The sequence below is a fragment of the Physella acuta genome, unplaced genomic scaffold (assembly GCF_028476545.2).
Source record: "Physella acuta isolate Inbredline_101_S28 unplaced genomic scaffold, ASM2847654v3 ptg001087l, whole genome shotgun sequence".
NCBI classification, from domain to species: Eukaryota; Metazoa; Mollusca; class Gastropoda; family Physidae; genus Physella; species Physella acuta.
The window spans coordinates 72,537-83,888 of record NW_026732604.1 but is presented as its reverse complement, the minus strand read 5'-3'; the positions used below and the strand labels follow the sequence as shown (position 1 = coordinate 83,888).

At 32.4% G+C, this 11,352-nt stretch overlaps 1 protein-coding gene across 4 annotated transcripts; it reads left to right on the top strand.

Annotated features, from left to right (window-relative positions):
- Positions 1–990: 990 nt before the first annotated feature.
- Positions 991–8,392, top strand: LOC131955613 (caspase-3-like). 4 transcript variants are annotated; one of them, XM_059319795.1, is made up of 8 exons: positions 991–1,079; positions 4,392–4,489; positions 4,680–4,707; positions 4,998–5,209; positions 5,522–5,721; positions 5,914–6,176; positions 6,660–6,778; positions 6,879–8,392. In XM_059319795.1, the coding sequence occupies exons 2-8, from the start codon at positions 4,444–4,446 to the stop codon at positions 7,112–7,114; spliced, it is 1,104 nt and encodes a 367-aa protein (XP_059175778.1). In that variant the 5' UTR covers positions 991–1,079; positions 4,392–4,443; the 3' UTR covers positions 7,115–8,392. The 4 variants fall into 4 exon arrangements, with proteins under 4 accessions (XP_059175778.1, XP_059175777.1, XP_059175776.1 ...); XM_059319794.1 differs by having other exon boundaries at positions 1,016–1,074; XM_059319793.1 differs by lacking the exon at positions 991–1,079 and adding an exon at positions 1,358–1,418.
- The last annotated feature ends 2,960 nt before the right edge of the window (positions 8,393–11,352 follow it).

Below are 11,352 nucleotides of genomic sequence, written 5' to 3'. Positions count from 1 at the left end.
AGATTAGCTTTGGAAAATACTATTCTAGCGATGTATGCTAATGACTAATAGTAATAATGGGGAGTGGGTGATTTTTTTTTTTTAAATTGACGAAAACTCAAAATACCCAAATGTTTCTAATATTGAGGGGAGGGGGGTGGGGGGTGTTTGGGGAGGGAGGGTGCCAAAGTATTTAGCAAGATTTAGTCAGGCTTCTAACTATATATTAATATTTATATAAATATAATTTAAGCCTATATTTATATAAATTATATTATAATTAGGGGCCTATAATATAAACGTACGGTAATGATTTATAAATTGAACATAGTCTTATAAAAATTAAAGTAGACTAGGCCTAATAAAAAATTACCCCCCCCCTTAAAAAAAGTAAGCTATAATAACTAAATAAGCTAGAATCTAGAAGAAAAACAATTCAAAATGAACAATCTAAAGAGTTTTAATTATTCAAGGAAACATTTTAAGTTTAAACTGATTAGTTGAATTGGTATTTTAGGTTTTTCCAGTATTTCTGAGATGTTTTATATTTATTAGCAATATTAATATATCATTAGGTCTATTATTTACTATTTAGTCGACTATATGATAATATTCTTATATAGTATATATTATAAAGTAAGGGCTCAAGGGGGCGGTGTACGTTCTTCGGGGACTCAGCTTCCCCCCCCCCAATATATATATATATATATATATATATATATATATATATATATATATATATATATATATATATATATATACATATATATATATACATATATATATATATATATATATATATATATATATATATATATATATATATATATATAGGCCTATATATATATATATATATATATATATATATATATATATATATATATATATAGCCTATCTAGATCTATTTAGAATCAATATCTAGATAAACTCAGGATCTAAATAATTCTACGAATTTCGTTTTTACTGACACTCCTAGCCTAGGTCCCCTAATGTCACGAGATTTCTATTTTTGGAAAATCGTCTTCCGTCATCTTTTCGGAAATTCCATTCAACTTCAAAACATAAACATCTCGTCCTGCGTCCTGTGATGTGCGAGTGAGGTCTAGACTAGAACTAGAATCTAGATATAACTATTTATAACTAGATCTAGTGCTGTTGATATATTTGTGCTATGATAGTTTATTAAGTTTATTTATGTTTTTAGGCCTAGGCCGTAATATTAATTTATTTTAATAATTTAGAATTTATTTTTTTAGACTACGATTTCAAATTTCTAGATTTAGGCCTAGGCCCTAGGCTTAGCTTAGGCCTAGATTTATAATAATTTATAATTATATTAATTTATATTTTATATTAATTAAGATTTCATGATTTCTAGATCAGCTAGTTCTAGATCTAGACTAGATTCACTAGAAGACTCAACTTCAACTAGACTAGAAGTAAGAAGAGAGATGAGACTCTCAATGACTTTTAGTTCAGTAGTTTAGGCAGTTTAGGGGTCATCCATAAAAAACGTCATGCTTTTTTTGACGAATTTTACCTCCCCCCTCCCCTCCGTCACACGTCGTCACAAAAAGCCAGACCCCCCCCCCTAAAATGACATCACACCTCAACCTACAACCCCCCTCAAAATTGCAGTTGAATTTTTTTTAAACATCGATATTTTTCCAAAATTTTGTCTAAACTATTACAATTTATTAAAACAGTTATCTAAATACGAAATAACGTCTAAAATTCGTTTTCTAACATTGCTTTTTTATAATGCAAAAATGTGACGTCGCCACATCTGACCCCCTCCCCCTCATCACATCTTCACAAAATTACGGACCCCCCCTCCTCCCTAAGAGTGTGACGTCATTTATGGATGACCCCTTAGTCATTAGTCTTAGATTAGAGATCTATTCTAGTAGTAGTAGTAGTCATAGGGCCTACTAATATTACTTAGGCCTAGGCCTAATATTTAATACGAGCCGACCCGCGGCATATCATACGCCGCTATTTACTTGTTGTTTTTTCTACTTTTCAGTAATTCATAATTTGTGAATTCGACAGTACCAACGCTGCCACTGAAAATATTTCTTTAAAACACTATAAGTAGCTTGTTAAGGATGATAACCCACCCCCCCCCCCCCTCCGTTAAAGTAAACTCCACTTAGTTACCCCCCCCCCCCCTCCCCCTACGTTTAAAATCATTTCAAACTAAATTATCTGCCCCTAATAGTTGTCACTAAACCCGGCTCAGCTTGTAAATATTTAGCATGAACCACAGCTCACCAGACCATGTAGGGGTGGGGGTGGTAGGGAGCGCGCTTACAGCTTGTTTTCTAGCGTCTCACAGAAGAGAATTATATATATAGATTAGGCCTACTTAATAAATTTTTAAAAATAGTAGGCCTAATGGCATGGGCCATTAGTAATGGCTAATATTAATATTTAATAGGCCTAGCCCCCCCCCTCACCTATATATTATAATATTATAATAGAAAGCATTATAAAGTAGGCCTATTAAAAAATATTATCTATATATATAATTCTCTTCTGGGAGCCGCTAGAAAACAAGCTGCAAACGGCCTAGAAAACAAGCTGTAAACGCGCTCCCTACCTCCCCAGCCCTACATGGTTTTAGTGAGCTGTGTTCACTCTAAATGTTTACAAGCAGAGCCAACGATTTTAAACGTAGGGGGGGGGGGAGGGGGGAAGGAAGGGGGGGGTTATGGTCCTTAACGAGCTACTTATAGTGTTTTAAAGAAATATTTTCAGTGTCAGCGTTGGTACTGTCGTATTCACAAATTATGAATTACTGAAAATTAGAAACAACTAAATAGCGGCGTATGTTATGCCGCGGGCCGGCTCGTTTAATATATTTTGAGTAAAAAGTCACAATGTGTATTACGAAACATTTTTATTTAAATACTTGTTGAGAATTGTAAAATAGTGGGTGTTTATATAAATATTAAATATAAATAAGGATGTGTGGTGTTTGACGTTTGTAATTTTTAGTTACAGTTACATATTTTTAATATTTAATAAATTTATAATGTTTAAGTGTTAAAGTTAAAGTGTTAAGGACTAAAGTGATAATTAATAAAGTTAAATCATTAAGCCGAAGAATTATGGTTTTTAATAATAATAATCCGACTTTGATCTTCACAATAAGTAAAAGTAGTAAAAAGCTGCAAATTTTGTAAGATATTTTTAAATACTTGGTAGAAAAATTAATTTTAAAAGAAATGTAGGCTCATGATTTGTGTTGTGGTTTGTGTGTTTGTTTACTGAAGGTCTATCCTCTGTCAACATTGTCCACATTGTGTAATGTTGATTAACAGTTGATGTTCTGCTTCAATAACAACCTTTGTACCATGTCAGCATTTCAACTTGATACTATCATGCTTTGTGATGTAATAAGTGCAATAAATGTGTGCGGTAAAGGTGGCTGAACTATTGTTGCACTGAGTTGAGGACAACAAATCATATTAACTATTTCTTCCATTTTAAGCTGATTCGAAATTTGTATTTATAAAACATGATGAAAACTGAATGGGTTGAAACATTCTAGTTAATTATATTCTATAACAGAATTAAAACTTACATACTTCTTTTTGTGTGTGCTATTATTCAAATACAACCTATGCACATATATCTAAAATATTTACATTTATTTGCAATTTTCTGAAAACATTGAAGTATTAACAAATTCCATGCAAATACACATTTTTGACTTTTTTTTGTGACATTTTTTTACTGTGACTTTTTTCCTGTGTATATTTTTTTTACAATCATTATTATTTAAATATATTTTTAAATAGTCTAGTCTATTGTCTGTAATATATATATAAAAGTCTATATTAAACTATATTTTTTTATAGTTATGCCCATAGGGTGAATAATTATTTAATTTTATAGTTACTTATAGACAAGTTATTATTATTATAGTTAAGAGTTAGGAGTAATAAAAAAAAATAGTACAATAATAAATGTGTAGGCCTGCCCTACACTATATTATAATTATGTATAGTTCCCTTTTCAAACCTGACGGTCTATAGGGCAAGTGAAGTAGAGTTCACTTGTTTCTGTGACCTCGGCATATGAAGAGATAGTGTGGTCAGCACTATGCCCAGCTGCCTTTACTTTTCCTAACGTGAGTTAGGTACCCATCAGAGTTGGGTGGACTCAGGGGCGGTCTACTGACTTGAAAACCCGGATTCGAACTCAAGACTTACGGGTTAGCAGTCCAGCTCTCTACCGCTAGACTACTCCGTCCCATATAATTTATGTATGATAAGTAATAATTAGTTTTAGTAAAGTATAGGTTACTTAAAGTATTTTAATTATTATTTTATATCAATTATTTATTATTCTATATTATATTTTTTATAATTATAGGCCGATAGCCTACCATTTTTATTTTTCAGTTTTTCTCTACGTTTTATTAATGCCTGACTAACGTAAACTAGAATTAGAAGAATGAATAATAAAACACTGTCATCACACCTAGATCTAGAAGGTAAAGGTAGGTACTAGGTAACTATATCCTCATTTATCCGTTCTGTATGCAAAGCTCAAATGAAATGTGTATTTGTCAAAACAAACCAAACTAAATTTAGTCAGTGAGACTTGTCAGATCGCAGATCAAAATTATTTTTAGATAAAGGTCATGTCATCATGAGTGTGTAATATACGTTATTTGTTTTTCATCCTAGCATCCACAGAAAATGTTTACTTAAATATGTAAGTTTCTTTTTTGTATTTGTGCTGTAAAAAAATGATACAATTAAATTAAATGTATGTGGTTATTTGTTGACTGCTTTTAATTTTTATAAATGTCCTGTTATTAACAGTCAGAATAAAGTAGAACTTCAACAAACAGGTCTTACTAATGTAGCTCTAAAATTTGTCAACCAAACACAGATTATCTTCATATAGTTCACTAGTTTCAAATTAATTCATCATCATAACACATCAGCTTGTTCGATTTAAAAAAATATTTTACCATAGTTTCAACTTTATTATTCTTTCAGAACTCCCTCCGCTTATGATGATCAATATTGTTTTGAGTTCAGTCGAAGGGGCATAGCAGTGATAATCATCAATGATAAATTTCAAGGACAAAACAGATATGGGTGTGATAAGGATCTTCAGTTTTTACAAGAATTGTTTTCAAAGTTTGGCTTTGAAATTCGTACTTTCTATGATAAAACAGGGCAGGAATTGTTGACAGAACTGAAACACAGTGAGCATCAAACAATCAAGTTATTTAATCTTTAGCACTTTTAAAATATTATTTAGGGATACACTTATTTTCTAATTCATAATTTAAGTACGAGAAGTTAATTCCCTTTGTCAATGGGCTTATTGTATTCTGAAATTGTTAATTTTGAAAGTAAACTTTGAAACTGAAGTATAGCCTATCTTTACGATTTATTTCTTTTTAGATGTAAAATTTCAATTACATTGATATAAGTGCTTTAAAAAATTCACTATACTTAAAGATAATTGCATGTATGTTTATGTTTTTACATATAAGAATATTAATTTTTTTTAGTTTCTACCGAAGATCATTCCTCATATGATTGCTTTGTTCTGGCCATTTCAACACATGGTGAAGAAGCACAGCATGATAATACCAGGGAAGATGTCATTTTTACTAGTGATGTTAGGGTTAAAACTAGACTTATTCTTGAATTGTTTGATGATGAAAACTGTCCAACTCTCAAGGATAAGCCAAGACTAGTTTTCATTCAGGTAGATACAGTTTTAACTTTATATTGAATATATTCCTAATGGTCTACTTGAAACAACCAATTTCTCTATGCTTTGAAAGAAAGTTCCTATAAATTTTATTAAAATTGTTTTTTTTTTCATGATTTCTGTGATTGCTGTTGGAGTGTGGTATTTGATAAAAAAAAATTAAATTTTATACGTTGTTTTTGTTAGGCTTGCCGTGGATCTAAACTTGATGATGGAGTTGATGTGCAGTGTACAATAGAGCCATCCTCAGAGTTGAGTGAAGATGTACCAGATAAACAGTTGGGCTTCTTATCTGTTTCATCCAGTCACATCTCTCAACCCAGTGACAGCCTTGATGCCTTGCCATACGGGCCTACAAAATATTTGCAGCCTGAAATCAAAACAAGTGTAATGCAGTTTGGTTTAAAACAAAGCACACACCATCAACAGCCTTCCCCACAAATTTCAAAGTAAGTTTGTATTATCATTGATTTAAAGTTTGATTCTTCTATTGCTTTAGGGCCAGTTTTGTTGACTTTTTAAAACTGAACTTGCATAGTTATAATTACACCCAGTGAATGCATCTTTATTTAAACAAGTATTAATCTGCTTATTTTATTAGTACATTTTATAATTTTAATTTAACTGTTTTAAATAGGCCTATGCTTTTCTGAATGATCTAGGTTGAAGCAATTAAATTTTATCTTGTTATTTTTCATGCAATAAGCCCACATGCTAAGTATGTACAATTAAAGCTGCTTAGTTACAACAGCAATAAATCAGAAGAAAGTTATATATTATGTATCCAGTTGGAATATCCAGAGAACATGATTCCATTACACACATACCATTCCCTTAAAGTATCCTGAGTTTATGATTACCTTACAGACATCATTTTTTATAGAATCCTGAGTATGACCACTTCACAGACATGCTTTCCCTTTATTTCACAGTAAATTATCAAACACTGTAACAGAAAGCAGGTGGAAGGCAGCAAGTGAACAGACTGAGGTTTGCATAAAACCAGTACCTTGCTTCAAAGACTGTCTAGTAATGTATGCAACACCCCCAGGTAAAAAGAAATTACTTTTTCAAATACTTAAAAATATTATATACTTTATTTTTTTTTATGCTTTCACTAAATTCTAATCATGGAAATTTATCTTTAATAGGATTTTTTGCGTTCCGAAGAACTACTGATGGATCATGGTTTATAAAATGCTTAGCTGAAGTTTTGCTTAAATCTGATGGCAGCAGAACATTGCTACAAGAGTTGACAAAGGTTATAAGTAAAGTTTCCCAAGACTTTCAATCCAAGAATAGAAATGAAAAACTTGATGCAAAGAAACAGTCACCTGTTATCTATTCAATGCTGACTAAAGATGTTTACCTAAAGCCAAAGTTCTAACTTTATTTAAATAATTATTTCCTTTGAAATTGTACCACAACTTTTTATGGTAACTGACAAGTGTAAAACTTGATGAAACAACATTTGATTTTATTGCTGGAATAAACCATTGATTTTTAGCTAATTAACAGCTGATTATATTTTTTTAGCATCATCATTATCACACTTTTAAATTAACTGTTCATATTTTAGGTGTAATTTGATAACAGCAAATTATTTTTTTAGCATCAATTGGTTTTTACACTTTTAAATTAAATTAACAGTTCAGATTTATAGGAGTATGAAATAATTATTTTACCTGTGCTTTTTTTTTTAAATTTAATTAGTGCATACAGTAATAACCAAATAGATTAGATAAATACAAATTAAATTTATTAAAATGATGAATTACTAAAATACCTTTTAAAACCTTGGCATAGGAAACTTTTTAATATTGCATTTATAAAACAACTAATAAAGAATTTAGCAGTAAAATTGTCAGTTATTGTTTAAAAATTAAGTGAAATCCATCTTTTCTATAGGCCTATACTTAAATGTAGCTTATTTATTCATAAATTAACATTGTAAAATATATTTGAATGTTCTGCCTTTTTTATTCAGATTTTTATTTGAATTAAGATGTTTCGTAGCAGTAAAAATACAAATTATTTATATCTACTAGCTTTAAAGACATTTAGTTTATTTACAATTAACTTGTCAAAGAAACTAATTATGTTGATAGCTTAGGAACAAAGTGTTTGTATAATTTGCTTCATTAACTGAATGTTGTTCCAATTTAGATATTATTTATGTTTAAGTTGTTGGTTGTGCTATTAATGCATTCTGTTTTTATTAAAAAATTGATATTTATTACAAGTATTAGACTGAAAATGTTCAGTGTGAGTGATTGGACTGAAATTGATTTGTTGGTCACATATGTTTAGGCTTTTGAAGTACAGTCCTATTGTATTTTATCTTCTTTCTGAAAAGTAAGGTGTTTAATATAGTTTAAAATTTTACCAGTTTAAAATCGAATTCTTGTACAAAAATTTGATTGTGGCAAAATTGTGGGTCTTATAGCAATAATCAATTTTTTTTTACAAATATACATGGTACATGATGGAGAACAATACCTTGTATTTCTTCATATTTTGCATTTATAATAGTTGATATGAAAACAAAATATAACTTTTATACATTTTTAATGATAAAATAAAGTTTTAGAAAAAAATATACATATGCATTAATTTGTTAATTTTGTTTTTTAATGTTTATAAAAATAAATAATTGTTAGAATCTTTTTCTTGTCTCATTTCTTTCTCTTGTAAATAATCAAAATGTTGACTAAATAATGAATAATTATTAGTCACTATAGAATACAAAATAACAAGCTTTACAAAAAATTGTTGAATTTCAAAACAATTGTTTTTTTCCTAAACTTTTGGCCACTTGAAGCTACTTGTACAAGCTTTGTTTAACTTGATTTATCAGCCTTTTCTCAGTTGTGCTTCATTCTCATAAGTGGAAACATGTGAACGAAATTTCAACCACATGGATTAGTCTCAAACTTTAAAAATAGGTCAAGATTTGATGACTGCAAATGATCATCTTTTTTTTTTAAATAATTAAAGACAAAGTACTAAAAGTGTCAGGCTGTACACATGTTCAATGCACTCATTTGATGTGCAATTTTTTTAGTCATACAATTTGATTTTCTCATCACTAAACAGTTAAAGTTAATTACAATTTTTTAATACTAAGCTTTTAATTATGCATTACAAAGATGAAAATACTTTAATCCAAATTTGATTAACCAACTGGACACAGTAACCACAAATACAACCAAGCAGATTGAAACAGCTGCTAGCCTCAATCAGTCCAACCTGCGTGATGAGCATGGAAATGTTTCAGGTACCAAAAACGAAAAAATTAGGAGAAAAAGAAAAAGAGAACCTGAAAAATGGAAACGGTAAATCAGACAAAAGACACGCAATGATGGTGTGTTGTACACAGAGGCACTTACCGGCGCCCGGGGACAAACTTTCCATTTGCACCCCCCTCAAACTTTCGATTTGCACCCCCCCCCCCTCAAACTTTCGATTTCTATCCCCCTCAAACTTTCAATTTGTTTTTCCAACCCATTTTGGCGCCCCTTTAAGGTCGGCGCCCGAAAACATATGTCCCCCCGCCCCCTCCCCCTTGCTACGCCTCTGGTTGTACATTACCAGAAATGGCAAGACAGTTCCTGCTAAATATCCCAAAACAGTCGGTTGAAGAAAATGTAGATTCAATTGCAACTCTAAAATATCTGACGAACATCGGCACAACATTTGCAAAGAATATTATAGTCTTTCAAGTTATGATATGAAAAAACTATTTTTGTTCAACCTTGTTCTTGAAGAACCTACCAAAAGGCAGCAACCCAAGTCAGCAACTCTAGAGTTAAAGAAAAAGAAAAGTCGTGCATATTTCGTTAAACTAAAATGATGATACAAACAGAAGAGTTTGTCTGCAAAACGATTTCATTTTCATTTAGAGATGTGTTGACTCGGCAATGGCAGGAAAGCGGGATTCTGGAGCCTTGGTGGGAGTTGATAAAAGGACGACCAGCACCAAATAAACTATCAGAATATATAGTGCAACACTTCCTTAATCATATCAACAGTTTTCCAAAAGTTCTGCCACATTACTGTAGCAAAGATCCCCCCCAAAAAAACAGTACTTGTCACCAGTGCCGGCGCCAGGTTATTTAGCGCCCTAGGCAAAACCTATTAAAAGCGCCCCCCCCCCCCCCGCAATTTTTTTCGTGCCCCCGTATTATCAGAGGCCCTTCCCGGCGCTCGGGGACAAACTTTCGATTTGGTCTCCTCCCCCCACCCCCTCAAACTTTCGATTTCCACCCCCCCCCCCCCCACCCCCTCAAACTTTCAATTTGGTTTTCCAACCCATTTTGGCGCCTTCCTACGGACAGCGCCATAGGCGACCGCCTAGTTCGCCTTATAATATAGGTAGCTCCTGCCCTGCTTGTCACCAGACCTGAACACATGGCAAATATACAGATTCTACAGAGACTACTACTGCACACGTCTGAACCTTCAACCAATAAAAGAGCACAAATATAGACAAGTCTTTACCCATGAGTTCAATCTGAGATGTTTTAAACAACAAAAAAATCAGTGTTCTGTTTGCAATGCATACAACAATGCAGATGAAGTAAAAAAGTTGGACTTAAAATCTTCATGGGATCAACATAAACTAAGAGAACAGGAATCATTGGAGGAAAAGGCTATTGATAAGCAACGTGCTTGCGATGACAAATCTTACATTGCCTTTACTTTGGATCTGCAAGCTGTATAGGTGACACCACACGCTGGCGATCCTCCGATATGCTACACAAGAAAACTGGCTGTATACAATTTTACACTATTGGAGGCGGAATCTCACCAAGGTTGTTGCTACTAGTGGGATGAAACCGAAGGCAAACGAGGTGCCTATGAAATAGGATCTGCTCTGTTAGATGATTATTTACACAACCTCCCTTCAACTGTAGAGCATGTTGCTACATTTTCAGACACATCTAGTGGTCAAAATAGAAATGTATATGTGTCATCAGCAATGTTGTTTGCTGTCCAGAATTCTAAATCCTTGCAAACAATTGATCTTAAATTCATGGGATCAGGACATAGTTATCTAGAGGCTGACTCTATGCATGCCACTATTGAAAAAGCATTCAGGCAAAAAAAAAAAAAAACTCTACACAACCAGAGAATGGCAACTCATAATTGATTTAGCTTTTAAAAAAAGTTCCACCATTTGTTGTTAAAAGAAGGTCTCATACTGATGTGCATGATCTCAAAGTAGTATCTAGATTTGTTAAAAATCGCACCGAGAATACATTAGACCGACCAGTGCAGTGGATGAAAATCAAATTGATATGTTTTTAAAAAAGTCTTCCATACATCATTCAGTATAAGTAATGCAATATCAGATGATAGTTTTATGGTGCTGAATACATTGATGGGTCGTGGTTGACCATTATTAATTACTGTAATGTCGCTGGTGTCTGCATACAAAGACTGCCTGCCAATCTCAGCTCCAAAAAAGAAAGACTCATTGTCTCTTCTCGCATCAGGTGTCATTCCACAGGAACACGCTTTGTTCTACAACGGGATGCCCAGCCAAACAAAATGCAGAGACTCCTTCCAGAGTTTCTTCCAGGCATCTCTTTGGGGGGGGGGGGGGGGGTAAGAGCCCCGAAA

Excerpts from the sequence above, each read along its gene's own strand:
- LOC131955613 (XM_059319795.1), top strand. The coding sequence starts at position 4,444 with ATGAATAATAAAACACTGTCATCACACCTAGATCTAGAAGGTAAAG. Across the intron at positions 4,490-4,679 it reads CCTAGATCTAGAAGGTAAAG|CATCCACAGAAAATGTTTAC; the intron begins GTAGGTACTAGG and ends TTTTCATCCTAG. Across the intron at positions 5,722-5,913 it reads CAAGACTAGTTTTCATTCAG|GCTTGCCGTGGATCTAAACT; the intron begins GTAGATACAGTT and ends TGTTTTTGTTAG.